General features: G+C 35.1%; 1 protein-coding gene and 2 long non-coding RNA genes across 7 annotated transcripts in view; 2 read left to right on the plus strand and 1 right to left on the minus strand.

The window, feature by feature from the left end:
• The window catches only part of LOC109113276 (AT-rich interactive domain-containing protein 1B-like), an 849,861-nt gene that overhangs the window by 763,960 nt on the left and 62,043 nt on the right, over positions 1-23,858 (minus strand). For 3 of the 5 annotated variants that reach the window (XM_042746443.1, XM_042746442.1, XM_042746441.1), the window contains 5 exons: positions 23,004-23,346; positions 22,324-22,464; positions 20,885-21,012; positions 20,354-20,445; positions 18,959-19,099 (listed from right to left, as the gene is read on the minus strand). In XM_042746443.1, coding sequence (XP_042602377.1) covers positions 18,959-19,099; positions 20,354-20,445; positions 20,885-21,012; positions 22,324-22,464; positions 23,004-23,346 — 845 coding nt within the window. The remainder of the gene's footprint in view (positions 1-18,958; positions 19,100-20,353; positions 20,446-20,884; positions 21,013-22,323; positions 22,465-23,003; positions 23,347-23,858) is intronic. The other 2 variants (XM_042746446.1, XM_042746444.1) reach the window with 1 other exon arrangement.
• Positions 780-7,708, plus strand: LOC122140938. The gene is made up of 3 exons (XR_006157456.1): positions 780-876; positions 7,393-7,427; positions 7,550-7,708. It is a non-coding gene; the product is annotated as an uncharacterized LOC122140938 (long non-coding RNA).
• On the plus strand, positions 7,778-8,574 carry LOC122140940. The gene is made up of 4 exons (XR_006157457.1): positions 7,778-7,836; positions 7,987-8,231; positions 8,353-8,424; positions 8,515-8,574. It is a non-coding gene; the product is annotated as an uncharacterized LOC122140940 (long non-coding RNA).

The following is a 23,858-nucleotide window of genomic DNA, read 5'->3' on the forward strand; positions in this document are numbered from 1 at the left end:
ATTTTAGTGAGACGGCTGTCCCCGCACTCTACAGTGAGTGTAAAGATCACATCTTAGAATCCCTAAGTAATACGGACAGAGTGGCAATAACATGCGATGCATGGACATCAATTACAACAGAATCGTATGTCACTATTACGGCACACTACATTACAGATGAGTGGAAGCTTGCAGCTTGTGTTCTGCAAACGCGTGCTATGAGCGAAAGTCACACAGGTAATAATTAATTAAGAATCGTTTTGGGAATCGGATCGTTCCTCCCAGAATCGGAATCGGATCGAATCGTTAAGTGCCTTAAGATTCCCACCTCTAGTGTGTGTACCTTAATACTACGATTAGACCAAAACAGTTTCCAAAACAAAATTCAGGTCCTGATTTTGACTGATAATATTGGTTAAATTATTGATGCTATGATAAATTTGAACAGATTTTTATTCTTAGGTAATGAATATTGTCTAAAAAAACAAGTAGCATTAATAATTTATTTTAGTTAACATATGCTATGATAAATTTGAACAGATTTTTATTCTTAGGTAATGAATATTGTCTAAAAGAAGTAATGGGTTTTTTTTTTCTTTTAATTAAACCGTATAATTAGAATTGCACAATACACTAGACACAAAATAAAGACAAAGGTGAAGTGAAATTTTAATGATTGACACAACACTTGTTGTTTTGACATTTTTCTACATACTGTTGTATATATATGTGTGATTGTATTCACAGGTTGTGCAGAAGGACAGAGATGCCATCACTCAACGAACGACAACAAACAGTCAGTGAAGAAAAAAAAAAAGCCAAAAAGAAAAAACACTCCAGCAGTAAGAACAAATCTGAGAAGAGCCTGAGGACACAACTGACATTCTACCTCCACTGGTGAGAATCATTCAGATCTCTCTTTGTGATCATATTCTGTCTAAACAATGCAATTACAGTGAAAGCTAAAGGTTTGAAATGGTGTTCAAGAGTTTGCGCGACAGTGATTGTGTAGTAATGCTTTTTTTTTTTAATACTCTGGGTTGGAAACTCACATCAAGTGTGAACAGTGTTGCCAGATTGGGTGGTTTTGAATTTGATTGTGTTTGGAATCAGTTTGGCGGTTTTCAAACAGGCTAATTGTTTAACAAACAAGCCCAAGTATGCATATACTGCATCCAGCCCTCAGCAGTAGGCTTGCAGTGATAGACGATGCTGACGGTGATACCGGTGTTAAGCCACAAAACACCTTGTCACTTGTCCACCGTGGCACCGACCCCCATCGTCGTTTTGATTATTTATAGTAATAAAATAATTTAGTTCAGTAAAAGAACAGATACTACAATTAAAAACTGAATGTGGCTGTTCAATGCAGCATGCTGAACAACAGTCTCATCACAGATCAGATTTCATTTCTCCAGCGAGGAGAGCTGACTGACAAGAAGAGTGAGAGCGAGACAGACAAGACGATGGTGGATGGTTTAGTTTCGAGACGAAATGCAAAAGCACCTGTTTGGCAATATTTTGGATTTTGAAAAGGTGATTATGGAAGGTTTTTCTTATTTAATTGGTTCCACATTGTTGCTGATTTTTACTTTATTTAAACTCTGTCATTTTATTTAGTTTATTTGATATCAAGCTGTATGCTGTGCCTCCAAGCTTTCGTATTCGTTTTGATAATAAATATCTGGTTATATATTATATATGTTAACTTATTCCCAAGTTTTGTATACCTATTATAACTTTAAGTTATTTTATATTAGGCATAGCCTGCCCTATAGCATGGTGTATTCTTATGTTTGGTTAATGAAAGTTCTGTTTTATATATGGGCTAAAAGTGAGTTTGACTTTGTATTTTGTTGCATTCAAGCAGTTGACACTGAACTGCCGCTAATTCGAAAGTGAAAGTAAATTGCGCATGGCAAATATGCTATTTAAAAGTGAGGAAAAGAGGGACTGCCCGTGGTGATTCCGTTATTACCTGTGTGTTTGAATAACTGGTGGGAAAATTTTCATCACCGTCATAACCCAACTCAGCAGAAAGATTTATGTGACAAGTTTTTAGTGTAATGAGTTAGCTGATTTTAAAAGTAGTCTTTTCAGGAAATCACAATGTCTAAATATAAGTGAAAGAGTGGGAAGTGTGACTCAACTCTCAAAACGGGAATTATTGTGGAGTGAGTTGACAAGAAAGACTGATTTTTATATTTAAAACGGCCAGATTGATAAATTCTGCTAGATTTGATTAGTTTTAACTGTGCAAAGTTCTGTATTATGTTCTAAAATATAGTAGTAGTAAGTTTATTTTGAGCAAAAAAATAAATAACAATAATACATATTAAGACACATACATAGAAAATTAGAACAGTGTATCTCACATTTATATGTATCCATACATGTACCTTACACATAACTACAAATATGCACACACACACACACACACACACACACACACACACATATATATATACACATATATATATACACATGCATACATTTATACATACATATATACATATGCAGCACACATACATACATACACACATACCTACATACACATACAAACATTTATACACATTACAATTATGATACACATAACTACACACATCTATATATATAATACTTGCTCGAAAGGGAGTGGAAAGAAGTAGAACTTATTTGCTCTCACCCCAAATTCATTCCCATATATTACACCATATGGTTACTTCCATTGTCTGTTACTAATAATTAATAATTTTTATATACAAATAGGACCATCTCAAGAATCACAATTATACAATATAATCTTAAACATTCTAATATGTCCCAGTATTTATAATACTCATGTAATATAACCATATCCTATTAAATTGTTAGATCACAGTTTTAACTAACAATAGTAGTAAAAATAAAAACAATGATAATGATAGTAATAATAATGTATTCTTTAAAACAATTATCATCGAATAAAATCTAAAACAAAAACCATAAGTATCACTATTAATATTTAGAACAATTAAGATCATTTTTATGCAATAACATTCACCACAAGATCCCTCCCTCAGCCTTATATTTTGTCAGCACCATTTCTTTATATCTTGATTTAAACAGATAAATATTTGGGCATTGCTTGAGCTGTATCTCCAAACCATTCCAAAGTTTGAAAATATGAACTTAACAAGAGGCTTCCTCTAGTTCTGTATAGAATTATAGAGCGACACAAAGGTTGTTGTTGTTTTTTGATTATAATTCAGTATGTATGTAATAAATGACACAGTCATGGTGTGTGCATGAACGATAAATACGTTGCTTTTTCCTATCACTTATATTGGGCACTTTTTGGATTTAAATTGGGTTATTCTGACTACTGACATTAATGCATGTGTTGTTTCGAGGGTATCGGTTAATTTCTTCATTGCCATTTTGTCAGTGTCTGCTTGGATGTTTTATTCATGTTCAGACCTAATTCTCTTGCCCTGATTTGATCTGTTTACCTTTGAAATTCATCTAACGTTATATTTATTATTTTTTCATCATTACTTTGTTTTAAGGATTTAAAATGGCCCTTATCAACCTTGATTTACATATTCCATCACAATATTTTGACAGTTAAAGTTTTGGGTGTGTTTTTGTGTGTTTTCGTCCATCCAATCTGGGAACACTGAGTGTGAAACACAACAGATCTGTGGCTTGAGCTCAGTTGAGTGACTATAATAGGTTTTAATAAAAAAATTAAAATCAAGGAGAGCATGACAATACAAGCTTCTTTCTCCATTCCTATAAAAAAGTCAGACAGGGCTAAAGCTATAACAAGAGCACTGTCTGTTTTTATAACAAAAGACATGGAGCCTTATGCCGTGGTATAATATTCCCTCCTGCAGACACTTAAGCGACGTGATAATACATTAACTGTACGAAAAGCTTGTTTGCAATCACGTGATTCTGATGACGCACGCAGTTCAGATGGAGGGCAGAATGGACGAGATGGAGGAAAAGTCTGTACTGTACTGGTTTAGACACTATTACAAGAGAAAGGTATAAACAGAAAATCACAACATGTGTATCCTTATGTTATGAAGAGTAGTGATTGAAATACTTGCCTGCCATCAAGGCGGTGGATATAGGCTAAAGGCCCGTTCACACCAAGAACGATAACTAAATAGATAACGTTATTAGCGTCCACACCAGCGAACGATATCTTCTGTTTATTCTAAGCACACGCTCGTCTGGCGCTTTAAATTCTCAAGCTCGTTACAGCAGGATGGATTCTGATTGGCTGTCAATCGTTCATCAGCTGGAAAAAAAAATTGTTTTGAAAGTGTTTCCAACGATATCGTTTCCTTTGTCTTTATCGTTATAGTTGTGGTGTGGACTCTGCTGTTCTTTAATACTGAAAACGGTTTTTTTATCGTTATCTTTATAGTTATCGTCCTTGGTGTGAACGGGCCTTAAGCATCTAACCCTGATTGCAAACAAGCTGCTTCGAAGGTGAATCCTGCATTTCTATGAAACTGAAACTGTGCTGCATGAACAGGGTATGTGTCTGTTGATCGTGTGTAGCAGCACATAAAACAAACACTTTCATTCAAATTCTGAATTGATTATAGTGTAGAAAGCGAGCAAATTAGCACTTCCATATAATCACTTAAAAGCTCACTAACTTCAGTTTATCGCAAACTTACAATGTTCCGTTATAATCAATGAAGATCTCTAAAGTGCACTTCTGATATCTTATTTACATCGTGTCTATGAGTAGAGTTCAGCATCGAGTGAATTCTGACTGTCTCATGATAAATGGTGAGAGTTGGCAGCACTGTTTTCTATTTATAGATTTCTAGTATAATATCTTAATATATTATTATATCCTATATTAACCATTTAACCTACCAACCGCAGACGCAGATTTACAAGAAATCTTTCTTGCGTTTTTCAGTAAATTTCTTGCCGCCTCCGTTCTTATGAACAACAGATTTTCCATATCGATAAAAGCCCCTTTTAGTTTCCAAACCCCCTTGTAGTTTCTAAGTATTAATGATTTGAGTCACTGAAAGTTTTTTAACAATGATTTCAGAATGGGAGATGAGAAGCGTCATTTAGTTAACAACCCTAATAAATGTGGGCACTGACAATAAAGCTATTCTTTACATTTGACAATAAGTGTTTTTGTTCTCAGCTAAAATTTAAGGCCAACAGTTGTAAACTTTTTTGCAAAATTTAATGCAAAGCCTGTTTGATCTCCCCTCTTGCTGTATCAGAATCTCACAGATTCATTTACTAAATTTAGTTCTCTTGTGATAGAAGCAACCCAATCATTTTTCTAAAGAAACTAAAGAAACAATACGCCACTCGCACTGTGACAGAACGTTTTTTTGCACACCCAGCTCGGACAGCACACATTTACTAAATTTAGTTCTCTTTCGTGTCTTTATCAGCAAATGCACACAAAATTATGTCAGAATGGCTGTCTTGACGAGTCTCTGTGTAAATACGTGGTGTTTCCGACCCGCTCTTCACCCCAAAGTGACCATTTCTTCTTTCCTCAAACCCACAACCACTTCTTCCACCTGTAACGGTATTACTGCTCGGTCCCCTCGCCGTATCGGCTCAAATGCATAAGCAATTGCATTTAATATGGGCTCAACAGTATTTTCAAGTTCATCTTCAAAGCAAGCATGTGTTAAAAAAGTAAAGAAAAGCTTCTGTTTACTGGCCAAGGGAGCAAAACCACCCTGTCACATCACACGCTGTGAGATACTGCGAGATGTCCGCACCCTTGCTCCAAAAGCTATAACAAAACATCCTTTTTTCTTTGAAATGGTTGCATTAGTTATGTGTTATATATTTTATTAATTAAAGTGGAAATCAGTTTACTCAATAATGTAAGCTTGACTGACTGCTTCACCGTGATGTGTGATGGTGATTTGACAGAACTGTTTCAAGTGCAACGCAGCTGCTCTGGATCCAAAAGGTGCTATTTCTGTTAGGGATGCACCGAAATTGCATAAATTAAATAGTCAAACTTTTCTTTTAACTATTTTGTCTTGCTTTTCAAAGAAAAAAAAGAAAAAGAGACTTCCATTTTAATATCTATTTAACATTGAACATTTTTAAACATTCCAGCAGACATTACACCAACGAAGCACAATATAACGTCAAATAAATGAATTAAAATTAGCAAAATAAAAATATTTTTATGTGGCCATCTTTGAGCCCCCTTCTTAAATAGCCTTTATTAGTCCCATAACTGACTGCTGTAAGAATGTAATGTACTCTGTACACCTACTACAAAAATGTGCATTTAAAAAAAGTTTTTTTTGAATTGTCCTAAACATAAGCCCACTTATCCTCATGTTTTACTGCACTGGAAACTTCAAACATAAATTGAAGAACTGTAAAAAAAAAAAATAATAATAATTATAATGAATGTTACATGGTGCATATTTGGCCAGATGCTCCTCTCTAGAGTTTAATTTTTCTAGCTGATTAAAACAGTTTATGCTCACTGAATGTGTTTTTCTGTGGTAAATTTGACGTTATGTGACATTGTTTACAAGCTGTTGTCGTCTCTCCACATTTAAAACACGGAGTAATTTTCTGACAGATTAATTTAATCTATTATTTGAATTTATGAATCAATATCATTTCATAAAAATGAGACTGGATTAAAATCAATAAATCAGTGACCAGCTCTTTATATAAGTGCATCAATGACATCAAAGACTCACTACACGCAGCAACTACAGGGCTCCACTGCGACCAAATGATGGCATTTTATGACCATTTCAACTTAATGTGCATCCACATTAAATTAATCAACCCCTGAACAAAAACATGAAATCTTTGCACATTTGCACACATTTAGGAAAAAATACAAATACTAATGTGCCTCGTCTCTATTTCTGTGACCTGTTTTTATGTTAAATAGTGCTGTATCATGCACTGTTTATGCACTTCAGTGTAGTCTGTATAAACGTTCAATCCAGTTTTAGTTTTTAGAGCTCTTATTCAACTCTTTTGTTCAGTCTGTTTAATATCATTTAATTCTGCACGGTTTAGTTTTTGTAGTCCAGTGTTATGTACAGTAGCAGCACAGTTCTGGAGGAGCGCTGTTTTGGTTCAGCTGTATGGAGCTAAAGTGATGATAAAGCCACTCTGACTCTGGTCTTCATGACTCGTCTGGCTTGCTTGGAACAGGAAGTTGTTCACTAGTGGTTCATTGTGAGGCGTGCTGTAACGGGGAAAATCTTGTTCACTTTCACTCATTAAATAGACTGACGGTAGACACAAGAGTCAATGAAGTTTGTGCCGTGTCTTCTCATGTGGTGTAAAGAAGCGCTGGATAACAGTAAAACAGTGTCAGTGTTTCTGCACAATATTCTTTACTTCAGGTGAGATCTGAGGATCATATAACCACCCTGTTTTCTTTCTTTTTTTCAGGTGCCTGATGTTTTTCCTGCTGCTTGACCTGCCTGGTGAGTATGTGTAACAAAGAAAAATGATTTCTAAAAATAGATTTGGTGACACTTATTAAGATTAATAATCACCATATCTGTATCAATACTGTAGAGTGATTAAACACTGTTTTTATTTGTAGGTGCTGCTTCTCTAACAGTGACGGGACAAAAGGGCGGCAATATTACTCTGCGGTGTAATTCAAGCAACAGAGAGGAATTATACATGGTTCTGACTTTTGGGTCCAAAACTGCTTATGGTACTGGTCAGAGTAAATATTATGAGCACCGTGTGCACAAGAGTGGCAAAACTGTGAGCTCATTCTGAAAGACTTGAAGACCACTGATGCTGGAAAATATAATATAACTTAAACGTTTATGCCAGCGGTCAACTACTAGGAAGCTACATTTTTGACATCTGTGTTTAATGGTAAGGTCAAAAATAGTTTTAGATTTAAATATTGATTTGGGATTTTTGTTGCTTTTATTTGGTACCAGTGTTTATATTACATGTCATACATCATCAGTGTTATGAAAGTGTCATGCCACAATTATGTTTTATCGTTGTGTTTCTCTTCAGTTCATCTAACAGCACGGGTCGGTGAAGAAGTGATGTTTGATGATCTGCCACGTGATGCTGAGAGCGTCAAGCATTTAACAAACACCGGCTCGATAGATGTGTGGAGGAGAGAGCAGGGTGTCCTGACTGATCGACTGACTGACAATGATGGTCACCTGATCATTAAAAACTTCAGATCAAGTGACGCTGGAACATACAGAGTCCTGGACTCAACAGGAGAGTCCTGGTCACCGTGACGCTCACAGGTGAGAGAAGATTGATGGAGGTTTAGAAATATTAATTATAAAGTAGACTGGTGAGGTTTAATTATGATTTGAATGGCAAATTAATACTAGACTGTCATTAACCTTTCAATATCCTCTACAGAATGGGGTACAGAATCAAAGGACAAACAGGACAGCACACGTGATGACAAAACTGAAAGCACTAAAAGAGTTTGTAAGTAAAACAGGAGGCATTGAGAGCTTTATGAAATCTTTAAACAGTGAGTTAAAAAAAATTAAAATTGTGTTTTCTTCCCCCTTCCAGATTTTTGTACTTGGATTGTGATTGGTGTTGTGGGGACTCTGATTGCATTTATTGTCATGAAAAATAAATGTAGTAAAAAAAACTTCAGTGCCAACAGAGAATCCCCAATACAATTAACTGTACAGGGGCCCAGATCACCTAATGACAGCAATGGTTACTTTAGCAATTAGTTCATCTTCAGTGCCAACAGAGGATCCTGTCAACATATCTTCCTAACTGTATCAGTTGATTAAATTGTACCTAATGGTCACTTCAATTTAAAGTTCCTTGTGTTGCTTTCTGACTGTCACTTACTTAAACCATGCTTGTTTTGAACTGCTTTTAAATTTCATAATTGTTTCAGATGCAGTCATTTTAAATAGTTTTTAATTAACTATTTAAATATGGAATTTGGTCACATTGCAGTTTTGCTGTTATTTAACTTCAAAGTCTAAAAGCAGCACGTTTAGACATCTTTGTCCATCAAATAAATCAATTTCGAACATATATTTAAAAAAAAATGTGTATCATGTCTAAAGATACAGCCAGACACATTAGTCCCGCTGGTCTAATGATATTAACATGTTATTACCAGGGGCGCCCCCAAGGGGTGGGATGATTTGCAGTGGGTACTATTAATTTAAATGCATAATGTAAATTCACAATAGTTTAAGAAGTGAAAAAAAATGCAACACTTGCTGCAGCCACCAAAAAAGATTGAGGATTGGCGCCACCAGAGTAGCTGCCCTCCCCGTCCCGTCGTTGACTGCACAGGGCAAAAAGCAGGACTGGTTCGATCACTTGAGAGCACCTGCACGTTTTGGAGAGACAGGTAGGCTATGTATGCAATGCCACACAGTAATTACTTATAGTAAAGACGTGAATGTATGTTCTCAGTTAACTTTTCTGGCAATCTAAAAGTTACTCATTAAAGTTTTTAACGGTGTTGAATTAGGGCTGGGCAATAAAACGATATGAAGATAATCGAGCTGTTCACTCGGCTCAGAATTCAAATGGCAGCGCAGCATGAGGCAAGCTCGGTCACGCGACCCCTACAGCCCTGGAAGACCCGGTGTGAAGCGCTTGAATTCACAATTTTACAAATGAAGATATTTTTTGATTGAAATCCAAGAAGCTTTCTGACCCTGCATAGACAGCAACACAACCAAGAAGTTCCCAGTCCCAGAAACACAAGCATGTGTTCCCATGATGAATGAAGGTCTTTACGGGTTTGGAATGACATGAGGGTGAGTAATTAATGACCTAATTTTCATTTTTGTGAGAACTATACCTTTAACATTCACATACCTTTTACATTAAGTTTGTTCGGAATATAGTCATTTATTTTATGCAAGGCGCTCGTTTAGGTGAATGGCATTGCATCCATGTCTGTTGGTTTGAAAATAAAGTGACTTGCAGCATAGTAATGATTTTATAGATTAAATTTAAACATACACAAACCTGTATTTTGGCAAAGAGCTGCACCAATTTTGGCGGTGCCAAGGACTGCGCTGTTCTTAAGAAAATGGAAAAAAGCTTGTGCTCAGTAACTCAACCGCTGGGTTGTCAGAGAATGGGGGAGGGGTGTGCTGTCAGCGATTGTTTTAATTGTGTCCAGCTTTTTGTTAAAGATAAGTAATATTGATTTGAAATAAGAAGTATGTATGGCTCTTGAAACTGATTCATAACATGTTCTTCATTCTCAAATATTTTGATTGAAATTGAGAATATGTGGATTTTAAAAATCTAATTATGTTAATATTGTTAATTTGTCATTAATTTCTTTTCTTGACAAAAAAAAAAAAAAGTCTAAATTAATTGAATTTTTAATTTGGAATTTCCAATTCAAACAGACAGGTAGCATAGTTGTTCATTATTGTGATATTTACAAAGCCACTGTATTATTTTCCTTTATAAAGTGTAACTCATCAGTCTCCCAAAGGTGTTGAGTTGGGTTTTGATCTGGTGACTGAAGGCCATAGCATTGTTTTCAAATGGCTCGTTTCAAGTGGTTGTATGAATGTGCTATGGAAGTCGAGTAGTTCACTAAAAATAACTGTTGTTTTCTCTCCAAAAATGTGTATTTTCAGTGTCACATTATAGTACATTTTATTGCAATACTGTACCGTTATTTATTAATTAATTTATTTAGAACTATTCCATTGAGGTCCACAAGTCTAAAACAAGCTGAGTCCAAGTTTTCTTAATGGCTTTTCATTGAAAAAAATACATTTTACATTACAGACTGACCATTAGAATATGAGTCACATGCTGTATAGTAATGGCATAATTTCTGCAAATGTTCATTTTTTTTTATATATATATGCCATACATTTAAAAAAAATTTATTTTTTCCCAAAGGATGTTGACCCTGCGAGCACTGAAGCAGACATCAAGAAGACCGTTTTGGGGATCTGTGTTGTAAAGCATGAATTTGCTGATGCAACAGAAGACCTGAAGATATCAGCATTGTGCTGGAAGGTGTGGAGGTGCTCTCTGGTTTAGGTAATGTAGCATTGGCTACAGCCATGCTACTTGGACTAATATACTTTTTAAAACTTACTTATCCACAGGAGTTCCATTACACTTTTAAGGTGCTCCAAAAAATGATTCTGGAGCTGGACTCACATAAACTGTCTGCCAAAGCACAGGCACTGAAAAGAAAAATCTTCACTTAGAAGGTGTGAGCAGTGCTGTGTTTGAGGATCCCTTTGTGAACGCTGTGTTTTATTTTCTTGTATGCTTGTGTTCTTGTTGTATCGCATTTTTGCACTGTGAGCAGAGGTGATTAAGTCTCTCAATCTCTCATTTAATTGGCTCACTCATTTAATCTCATGTTTAAAAAATAAAATAAAATAAAATGCTGTTATATTCTCTTGTATGCTCATGTTTTAATTGCATTGTCATTTTTGAACTTAGTGAGCATGTTTAATTGCCATATTTGCAGTTGTAAGCAAGAAGACAGGCAAGGTTAAATGTTCTCATATTTTAAATACAGATTTTTACAAAACGTATCGACTTTAACATATTGACTTTTTCTTCACAGTAGACTATAGGTATAGATTAAAAAGGTTTTAATTTAATAGAACACAAGTATTTCACTTTCATTTGGAAGTAACTGTAGAGTCAAGTTAGATGAGTGTAATGATTAAAATTTTTTCTATTAGGCAGGACAAAAATGTATGTAGTTGACATTGCATTGTTAGATATAGTAGATATGACCAAATTGAATGTAGTTAACATGGCATTATTTTATATAGTAGGCATGACAAAATTCAGAGTAGTTAACCTGACATAATCTTCTCTATTAGGCATGGCAAAACTTTATCTAGTAGGAGTGACCAATCTCTTTTTTTGTAGTCTTGACTAAAGGAATTTAAGTTTATACAACAAGATTACAACAAATAGTTTCAAACTAATTAGATTTTGTTGGGAAAATGTAATTAAATTTCGTGGAAAAGTTTACTCAAATTTTTTTAAGTTCGTTCAACAACTTTTTTTTTTGAGTGTACCTTATGGTTCGCTTTATATTATTATTCATTTATTTTTTTTTGTTTGTTTATAGCTAAGCCTATATTATTATATACTGCAATTTTATTTATCCATTAGAATTATATATTTGTAATTATTGTTCTGTTCTGATAAATTTGCTAAATTTAAAGGATTTGTTGTTAAGTGAAGAGAACTAAAAATATCCTGTTGGCACATTATAACATTATTAGGCCAGCCGTTATTATTTCTGAATGTAATAAAATGCAACTTATACATGACTTATATATTCTTATATATATACTTATATATTTTTTCCTCTCACAAACTTAATTTATTTTTTAGCCTGTTTTAAAAAATAAATAAATAAAATAACATGCAGCAAACGAAAATAGGTGATTAATCGGTTAAAATTTGTTACTGTGGGGTAATTATAATTATTATATACTAAGGAACAGAGTCTGGGCCTAATCTAGGCTATCCAGGGTTTTTTAAATTTTTTTTTAAATTTTCATTGCATCTGAAAATGACTTTGTGCAGCACATTCACGCTCAACCTGCCTCGCGCGTTGCTCAGCTGTGGACGATTTAAAAATGTTTGACATAAAGGTTGCTGTCCCATTTTATACAGGAATTGTTCATTTAAAAAAAAAATCGAATTATATTGTTAGTTCTAATTATATTGTTAACACTAGTTAATTTAGGCTATTTAACATGCACTGTGACATTTTACCCTTTTTAACTTATAAACTCCTTGAGATTTTAAAGTCAGTTTAATAGTATTGAAGTTCAAGTTTTTTAAAAAAAGGTTTTAAATGCTTAAATTATTTCTATGAATTAATAATATGTTATCAGGTTTTAATTGCTTAAATTATTTCTATGAATTAATAATATGTTATCATGTTTATTCTTGTAGAAAATAAGTGTTTATTCTTTAAGAAAATAAGAAAATAAGGGAAAAAATAAGGGACGATCCAAATATTATTCATATTTGTTTTGCTTCACCTATTTATGTAAGCTACAATTATTCTAAAAAAAAAAAAAAAAAAAAAAAAAAAAAAAAAAAAATGTAATTAAAAGTGCCATCGGCCTGAGTAAATTTGACCATTATAGAATTGTGACTTTAAAGGTTAGTGATTTAGGAGGTGAAAATACTGTGAAATTACAAATGTTATGGGATTTTAAAGCATAACAACTGAAGGGCTATGAAACGTTAGCCCAGTGGTTCTCAACCTTTTTTTTCAACGGGCCGCACTATGGTGCAAGTGCAAGTCTCGCGGCCCGCACGCATATCATTTACATATTACGTTATCAATACAAACCAACCTGATTTATAATATTATAGCCTAAATATTATGATATTTAATCGATTACATTCATTGAAATAAATTAATAATTCTACTCTCCATAAATAAAAACACCTGATGCTGTCGGGAGCTGACCAATTTTGTGAAATTCGGCTCGAAAGGAGTAACAGCACAATGAAGTTGCGATTGTAAGTTGCAGTCTGTAAGACGCGCACGGGAGCATGACTTGACGCGCGACATTGCAGAAAATGTGCGTTCACAAATGTAGCCTATGTTGATCCAAATATGGAAAGCACTTTCGAATTTAATAATATGAGGTTCTCTCCAGAGATGTTTTGCCACATTTCTGCAATTAAGGATGATTGCTGCGTAGTATGGGTGTTTCTATTTGCCTGAACTTCTTCAAGTGAGTTACGGCGCAAACCGAAAATCCAGCACTCTCCTTCACTGCTGATACTGTGACTATTCTTGTTTTGTATGTGTTCATTTGCTGGCATTTCCACACTTCTTTTTACTCCCTTAAAAACAAATTTGTCAATTCTGATGCTCAATTTTACCGAACTAATGGCTGTTGATGACTATTCGAATTGAATTCTGCCAAAGTGCGCGCTTGTATGTGTTCATAAAATGCGGAACGTAGGTCTGCTCATGTCTGAAAAATAATATATGAAAAAAACAAAATAATTTTACATATAACCAAAAGGCTATAGCTTATATTTCTTTAGTACATTTTTAAATGAATGTAAAAACTAAAATGATTTGTAAAACTGAAAGTTATTTTTTTTAATTGTGTTCAGCATGGTGGGCCGCATTTAAATTCGTGACGGGCCGCGGGTTGAGAACCGCTGCGTTAGCCAATAAAGCATTTTTTTAAACAATGGCACTTAAAGTTTTGAACTAAAATATTATTTCAACCATATAGCCTGTGAATAAACAAAATGCATACTTTTCAATGAAAGAACACTGAGAGTTTGCTTCTGGTGTTTGGATTTGTACTTCAATAATGAGCTCCAAGTTTAGGAATAGCCAACACGGTTTTTTTTTTTTATCTCTCTCTCTATCTCTCTCTCTCTATCTCTCTCTCTCTCTCTCTCTCTCTCTCTTTAACTCTCTATTTAATTAACAGCATTAACTTACAATGAAATACATCTTCCTTCAGGTAGACTGAATGTTTTTTCTGTCTTGCTAAATGTTGGGCTCATGATCAGTAAGTTGTATTCGCTCAAACTGATTTAGTTAAATCAAAATTTGCGGACTTTGAAGCTGGGCGCAGTTAGCGCGAGTCAAAATAACTGTGAAGCGGGAGCAGCTGATGGAGGACTCCGCTTGGTCTTAAAGCCTTCCGCAAACGCTACGTTCACAAATAACAATGATTTTCGTAAAATAATGATTAATTATCAATTGATAATTTGTTATTATTATGGTCTTGTGAAAACAATAATATGGGCTGCGGGAAAATAATGAATAAAAAGAGTAGGGCTGCTGTGAGTGCAGGCATGTTCAAACACAGTAACATGAGAACACACCGTTCCTCACAGCCAAAAAACAGACCGAATTCAGTTCAGCTGGAGGGGGTTGGGGTAGTTATGTATAGCTTGTGGGGGTCGAGATAAAGGTGTGAATCTCTTGGTCTTTCATATGGACAGTGTCTTATGAGGGTATCAAACTTGCAGAACAGGTTTAGATAGGACTCGTCATTTTTGGTTTTAGGGCAACTTTGAAGAAAGGTTTTGATCCACTTCAAATGTTGACTAATGTATAGCAATATAGTTTATTAGTTATTATAACTTCAGAGGAAGTTGCCTTAACTCAATATAATAAATAAATAAATTCGCAAACGACATCCAGACCAGTCCAGACATCAGTATGATCCGTCTATGATGTTTTATAGGCTTTTTTAGATTTGGGAATACACATGCGTTACAGACATGACAAAAAAACTTTTTGGAGACATTATTTTTAGCCTATTTACAATGCACAAACCAGAAGCAACAATATCTGCAGAGAAGGGTTGGCCATTCTCAAAAAAAAAAAAATCAATTTTATTTCAATTTTCGTTTTTGTGTTTCAGAGGAAAAATCAGTGTTAAGGCATCTCTCCATTACAGACCGTTCTGAAAGAAGAATTTATGCAAACGCGTATAAAATGCTTTAAAAACTTTAACAGAGATGTCTAGATGCTATTTAATAGGTCTGCCTCCCATGTAAGATTTTTCTAGTTACTAGTCGTTCATTTGTCATTATTCAACTAATCGCAGGATTATATTACATTTTCATATATAATCCATAATGAGCCTTAATATATTTCGCGCTCAAGCACATGCATTAAGTTTGCCCCAAAGCACAGGCAGAAGTAGCCCAATAATTGTAAAAAAAGGAGACATTTTAATTATTTATTAATAAACAAATGTTTTCTTGTCGGCTGCAAGATGAAATTCACAGTGCTGCCTCTCTCCACATGAACAATCATCAAAATAGACATACAACCTTCACAGATTACACAATGCTTTCGTTCTGAATTGATTCGTTTAAAAGACATTTCAAGCTTTCTGTAGATATATTTCTCATGTATGTGAGACACCACAATTTAAGTTAATTCATTATCAGGAAAAAATTCAAGTGATCTAGAGGGCGCCTCCCTGTCCTGCATGCGCATTAATAATTTTCGCACAAACACTTAAATATGAATAGTTATTCACATTTTGCATATGAATTACAACGTAAATTATTTTTTACATGCAATTATCCAAAATAAAACCAAACAAGATTTGCAGTGAAGATAAAACAAATAAGAATAAATGCTGCGCATGCACTCAGCATCACTCGCGCCGCGCAAATCTTGCACGCAGACATTTTACACACCTGCATTTAAATGCGGCTGCAATTTTTTTGTTTTACTTAAATTCTATGTAAGCAAGTAACGGCGGCTCCCTTTAAAATCACTGAAGTTGTCTATTAATGAAGCTCTTTTTTTTTTTTTTTTTTTTACATCATTTGCAGTTTGGTGATTATAATGAGAGAACTTGAGTTTAATCGTGAGGACGTTTTATTAATCAGTCCATTCTTTAGAATTTTAATGATTTAGCTAAATCGTGCAGGTTTAATTTATTCGTTTCTTGTTTTAATCAGGCCTAAATAATGGGAACGAAATTATACAGTGCCTCACGTTTTACTAAAAGAAAATAATTTATAAAACAAGCAACAATTTCTTACAGACAAATATATTTTCCCAAGAAGTTGTCTGTCAAAATAAAGGACAGTTAACGAATAACAAAAATGCATGTTGTTTTATTAAAGAAATTTTAAAATATAAATTAAAATATAGGCCTAATATATGAGAATATTGACATTTTGCATATAAATCCATGTAGCCTAGCTCACTAAAATAGGCTACCACTTTTAATGCTCTGATGCAAAGTAAACCACAATTTCTTTTGAATAATTTTTCTTTTGAACACATAATTCATATTATATAAATAATACTGCACACCTATTAAATGTGTCAAATCTAAAATATGGTGTAATACTGTGTAGCTTAGAGAAAATATAAGCACAGGCTCAGGCACAGGCTTGACATTTATCCTGCTTGAATTCGTTCTAAGAAATGCACATAACTTCATAATTACCAAACTTTCATCTGTGAATATTAAATATTTTTAACTATAGTGTTTTTCTTTCATTTTCCATGACTGCAGCCGTCAAATGTAACACATCAGAGAGGCAAAACTGACGTCTATTTGCGAAAATGTGCTTTGATGCGCTTGTTTGAAAACTTGTGATAAATGCACTTTGCAGACGCCGCGGCGGCGGTACGAGCGGCGGTAGAAGTGACGTTTTGGATGTCTACCTACTGTATGTTGTCTTTACAAACTTTTTTTGAAGTGTTAATGTATTGGTTGAATGGACTGTCAGCAGAGGGACTGAAATCTCTAAGCTCTAATTAAAATATCTTTCATTTTGTTTTGAAAATGAACAAAAGTCGGTAACACTTTATTTAAAGGTGTCCTTGTTACACAAGTTACATGCACTTACTATTATTATAACAATAAATTATGCATAATTACATGTTGAATAAAATAAAATTTTTCCCTATTTATTTCATCGAGTATTTCTTTAAAAAAAAAAAAAGTCTAAAAATCTCGTCTGGTCTTGTTCTTATGAACCCAGTCTCGTGTCTCGTCTTGTCTCGTGGGATAAGTGTCTCGTCACACCCCTAACAGTTTTCCAGAACTGAAGTCAAACCATTCTGTTTTTGCTTCAAATTTTGAAATTATGCAATCTAATTTAGATTAAAAACTGCTCATGTTGCATGTATGCAGTATATTGGTTTGGATAATGATTAAAATGTAGTGGTTGCCTCTAATTTTAAGTGGAAAGAGCACAGACAAAGCCTTATTTAATTTATATGAAGAGATTTATTTAATTTTTGTTACTTATTTATTTGATTTGGGGCTTGTTTTAAAATTTCAGTTTAGTTTTGTTATTTACATTTACATTATATTTCAATTTGGTCATTTAGCAGATGCTTTTATCCAAAGCGACTTACAAATGAGGAAAGTAGAAGTAATCAAAACCAACAAAGGAGCAATAATGTGCAAGTGCTATATTAGTATATTATTATAGTGTTATATTTCAATTTCACAAAGAAACATGCAGCATTTTGTCCAAGCAATAATAAAAAAGGACACATTTTATTTATAATTTGTCTTAAATCTCTTTTTATATATAAAAGAAAAAAAAAAGGCGTGAATCGAATCAAATCGTGACTTGAGTGAATCGTTACATCCCTAGTTTGGAATGACATGATGATGAGTAATGCAAATGTAATTTAGAAACAGAATTTTCATTTTTGGGAGAACTATCCCTTTAATACAATCAAGAGACTCAAAAAAGACATCTTTTAATGTGGATTGTACAAAGAATCCATGAAACTCCTTAAATGTTTTTCAGGTTTTTAAGGTGATACTAACCAAGTAACGTTATGCAAACTGTCTTACAATCCCTGGCTGTGCTTTGAAAAGTCAACAGCGGACAGTGTCCAGGTTGAAAGTATTTTAACTTTACATTACGAAGCTTGACTAATGCACATTTTGGCACAGAATGCAACACTTTCGAGTCACCACATTGCTGAACATTTCTATGATTCGGGGCTTAAATCCTCACAAAACAATAAGAACTGATTTCTCAATCAAACTTTCCTGAAAATCTGATCCACCATGTACCGGTTATCTGTAAAGTCTTCCCTAATCCCTCTTCTCGAATGCATTTCATAAGGATGATATTTCCTTTTACCTGGGTATCTGGCGTCAACCGCAAAATTATTTGCTTTTGAATAAAATTTCATCATTTAAAGTTAAAAACATTGGCAGTAGTATTACACGAAAGAAAATGTTACCAGTGTTAGAGAAACAACAAACCAATGACTACATTGATGTATCTCAGCTGTTTGTTTGTTTTTTAGTTGAAATTCTTATGTACGGTTTTAAAATAGCTTCCACAACACTGAAAAGAAACTAGGAAGAGGATAACAATCTTAAAGAGAAAGTCTCATTACATCATATCTGAGGTCAAAGCAGCTCACACCATCAAACAGGAGACCTAAATAACCACAGAAGAAGGAGGAAAGCCAGGAAAATCAAGAGAAGATAGTAAAGGTCCATGAGGCACTTACAGGGCTGCTGGGGTTCTTTGGCCAAGCCGGGCTGCTAATGCTATCGCTGTCGTCCCCCTGATAAGAGGACAGACTAGCTGGGCTGGGGGACAGAGGGGACGGGGTGGGAGGCTGGGACACACACTGAGAACCGTAGTTGTCCTGTGATGGAGAACGCATTGGGGAACAAAAAGAAACCCACAGACACATTTAATGGAGGGACAGCTTTCAGATCACCTTTACACCTTGACCACATAACTGATGCGCGATACTCTTGCAGAACCAAGACTATGTCATTTTATTCAGGTTTACACCAACACAAGCTGCCTTTGATGTAATATAAAAATGAATACAAATTTACCAACAGCATGACTGCGAGTTTTATAAAACAGCTCAAATAAAGGCACTTCTGTTTGTTGTGATGTTTTCTACACATTTCATTAAAAGCCCTCCTCTGCCATGAGGTAAAAAAAAAAAAAATGTATAGAGATTATTGTGAACCATAATGAAAACAAGAGGGAATTCTTTGAGAATTATTTATAGTGACAGAACTACTTCCCTCTAATCAGTAAGGGGACCAAACAAAACATCACGTTGAATTACAGATGAAACAAAACCACAGAAAAAACCTGACATCCAGACGCGAGAATGGAAAGCTCTGCCAGTGCGCCATATTTCAACCAATCAAATGAAAGCTGAACTTAATGACACAATGAAGTTCTGATGAAAGTAAGGGCAATGACTGAGAAAGAACGAGTTATACAGAAGAACATTTTGAAATAAGGTCTTCCAGAGCTTACATGAGCTCTCATTAGGACACGTGAGAGAATAACACACTGAAAAAGAACACTATTGAAGAACAACATACTTTAGGGACGCTCACTTTAGGGAGTATAAATAACAAAATGATACATTAGAAGAGCTACAAGCAGTAGAGTGTAAATATTTCCTCTCACAAAATAATCATGGCATCTGAAATTTGGTCACATTCTGACATTGTTTCAATTTATAAAAATGTCAATGATTTTTATTTTCTGCGTATGCTCCATTAAACATGTTTGTGCTTACAAATTGGAGATCTAAATTTCGTGGATTTTGGTAATGAGTATTATTATAGCAATTAGGCTATAACAACCAGTATAATTAAAGTGTTTAAATTCCAGCGGCAAGTAATTTGTCTGTACAACGCTACACAATCACAGCCAATCAGAAGATTAGACCAATGAGATTTCAGTTCACACCACTGCTTGTTAGGACTGACCGATGCAGATTTTACTAAGCATATATTAACAAAGTCATGGGTAAAGTAAAGGTCAGAGGGTGTGTATATAATGCAATAAAAGAAGGTTTAAGACTAGTGCTATAATTCAGAGTTATCGGTGAGCATCTTAAAGAGGGAGAAAGATCTGTTCATACCTTTGGCTTAGGAGGCTCTGTGATGGGTGTGCTGCCCTCCTCCTTTTTGAGATCGGTGGGCATCATGCTGTCCCCTGAGCCTGTCATGGGCCCTACAGGAGATTCTGACACTTAGACTGCGCCATCCAATTTCCACAAAAATATTAGGCAGCACAAAAAAAAAATTTTGAGCACCAAATTGGCATATTAGAATTTCTGAAGGATCATGTGACACTGAAAACTGGGGTAATGATGCTGAAAAATTCAGCTTTGCTATTACAGGAATATATTACATTTTAAAATGTATTAAAATAGTTATTTCAAATTATAATGATATTTAACAACATTAATGTTTTTACTATATTTTTAATCAAATAACTGTCTTATGCGACCAGAATGAGACAACATTAAAAAAAAATCTTACCGACGCCTAACTCTTGAGCTGTAGTGTAAAATGATTAATGATTATTCATTTTCTTTATTAATGAAAAACTGTGCGAGATTTGTACTTCTTGTCACATGAATATATCAGTGAAAACTCTAAACACGCACCTGTGGGCATTGTGTTGTAGGACGGTCCTTGAGGGATCATCCTTGCTGAGCTGTTGCTCGGTGGATGGTTGTAGGGGCCTCCAGGACCCATCCCAAGCATGTGGGGCCCACCCTGATACCCACTTGGCCTACGGACAACAGCACACAAACATAAGGACACCAAAAAAAGCTTAAGAGCCTGTTTAAGATGTGAAGAGTTCATTGGTAAGGTGTTAGTACGCTTCTTTTCTTTTCTTCTTTGTTTTCTTTTAGCTGGCAAGCAACAAATATGCAGGGACAGTAGAGAGGGTTAAGACATTCAGAATTAATACGCAAAGAAAAAAGAAGTGATTCCTGAGTTGTCTATGCACCATGTTAATAATAATAATAATAATAATAATAAAAAAGAAAAATTCTCCCAGATTAGAACTGTAAATATATATTTAAAAAAGAATACAAATAAAATAAAATAAAAATAAATGATCAGTTTGATTATATCTTAAGGGTCAAGTACACACAAAAATCAGTCCATGTTGCTCCAAACTCATATGCTGTTATATTTTTTTTATGGAAAACACAAGCAAACATTTAAAGAATCTTCACACAGCTTTTCTCTGCAATCCGTGTCATTATTCAATGAAAATATTCTGTTCTGCTTCAGCTCTCAAATCCTATTCTTCATTTCTCTACATATGTGAGAACCCAGTGCTGTTTTGGCAGATATGATGCCAATCCTGTGACATGATGTGCTTGTCAATGAACCAATTTTATATATATATAAAATAAGATTTCAGAACAACAGAGGCCAGCTGTTAAGTTGTATAATGTTTAAGGGGTCTTATGATGATGCTAAAAAGAACATTATTTAGTGTATTTGGTGTAATGTAATGTTTTTTCACAGTTTAAGGTAAAAAAAAAAAAAACCTTATTTTCCACATACTGTACATTATTGTTGCTCCTCTCTGCCCCGCCCTTTCTGAAACACGTTGATTTTTACAAAGCTCAGCTCGTCGTTCTGAAAAGCGAGGTGTGCTCTGATTGGCCAGCTATCCAGTGCATTGTGATTGGCCGAATACCTCAAATCCTGAAATCTTTTAAGTTGTATGATGATTACTGTATGGTACTTTATGCTCTTTTCTGCCAACTTTGGAATGGGACAGTTTTTGTTTTTTTTCCCCTTTTGTGTTCAACAGGAAAAAATAACAGCATACAGGTTTGGAAAGACACAATCTATGAATTTCTATTTTTTCACTTTAACTCTTAGCGTTTTGCTGGTCACTTCTCCTGTCTGTGTAAAAACTATATGCTTAAATTTCTTAAATTCCCTGAGTAGAACACAGCCATGATGGAGAAGAAAGGAGAGGCTTATGCAGAGTGCTTGGCTTGTGTCGTTTCTAGCGGGTGTGAGCAGACTCAAGCAGAGTAAAGCCATCCAGCCAGGGATCTGAATTTGAACCTACCCATACAGCTCAGCGTGAGGCTGCCCCTGGCCTTGCCCAGAACTGTAGTGAGGGTGCTGGGGGTGAGGGATAGGGAAGGAGGCTGGCCGTCCCCCAGGCCCAGACAGGCCTGGGTATACAGGGGACCTGCCAAAGGGAGGCCTGAAGCAGGGGGAAGAGCATAAACGTCTCCTTGGTGCTTGTTCACTTTCAACAGAAATGACAACTCAAAGGTGCGCTGAGTAATTCCATGTTTGGCCCTGTCCCAAATGCCGCCTTCACCATTATTTGGAGACATACTGCTGAGTAGTAGCCAACCAGTGAGGCATAAGCAAAATGACTTAATGCACGTGCATAAAAGTTACAAAGTGGGACTGCTGTTCGATGCTTCAGGAAGGTATGGTGAATATAGTAACAACATAGTAATAACGTGAGTAAAAAAAGTGAGGTTTAATTCAAATATCTTTATTAAATATCTATCTGAATAAATGTCATTAAAGGGATAGTTCACCCAAAAATGAATTTGAAAAACAACGAAGTCAAACCTGTTTGGTTACCAACATTCTTTAACATGACGTCTTTTGTGTTTCACTGGAGAATTTTGAATTGAACTATCCCTTTAACGATTTATGCTATCTAGACCAAACATAACATCTTGTTCTAGCTAAGCAGGAGGAGACTTCATTAAGGCTCTGAGTTACCTGGGCTGTCCAGAGGGGACTGGGTTCTGCTGGCCAGATGCAGGGCCACTCTCAAGTGGTTTGCGACTGACGTTGGGAGGAGGTGGACCCATTCCTGGGCCAGCAGACTGAGGCATGTTGGGTGATGTTGGAGCCACACTGCTGGAGCCTGCTGGGTACGGCCGGCCACCAGGTGCATGCCCTGGTCCTCGAGCCGTGGTCACAGAGCCACAGGGTTGCCCTGGACCCTGCCCGTGCATTGGACTGTTGGCATTCATGCCAAGACTGTTGGCCATGCCTGGGCCGGGGCCGCTGTAGTTGGCACCTGGTGCTCCGCTATAGTTAGGAGGGCGTGGGTAGTTACCTAGAGATAAACAAGACTAATGTAAAAGCCCTAATAACATAAGTGCAACTCAAGAAAAAAAAAAATGCTTGATCCCTTTAAGAGTTAAAAACTGTTCAACTTTTTAACAAAACATGTAAAGACCCCTCCACTCTGTTCCATTCCATCATATTTGCTTCCTCTTGATGAAAAAAAAACCCAAACAAAAAACAATAATAAACACAACCCAGAAAAAGCATTTACAATGTAATCAATGTTGCAATGTTACTCAATTTTCAAATCTTGATTTTGGCCAATTTAGAGTTTTAATCCCTTAATAAATAGCCATGATATTTTATTTTTGTGTTTATTTATTTATTTGACTGATTGATGCACAGGATGATGCAAAAGGAGAACACACAAAAGCAGTCACAATTTTAGTCAAAATTGCTTAAATATCTGAAAACAAAAACTTGAAATGATCAGTGGGCCATTAAGTAGTTTTATGCTGACACTCTTGGGAGTGTCATTAAACATTAAAGTAAGTCAATGTA

Source organism: Cyprinus carpio, chromosome B20, assembly GCF_018340385.1.
Source record: "Cyprinus carpio isolate SPL01 chromosome B20, ASM1834038v1, whole genome shotgun sequence".
In the NCBI taxonomy this organism is placed as follows: domain Eukaryota; kingdom Metazoa; phylum Chordata; class Actinopteri; order Cypriniformes; family Cyprinidae; genus Cyprinus; species Cyprinus carpio.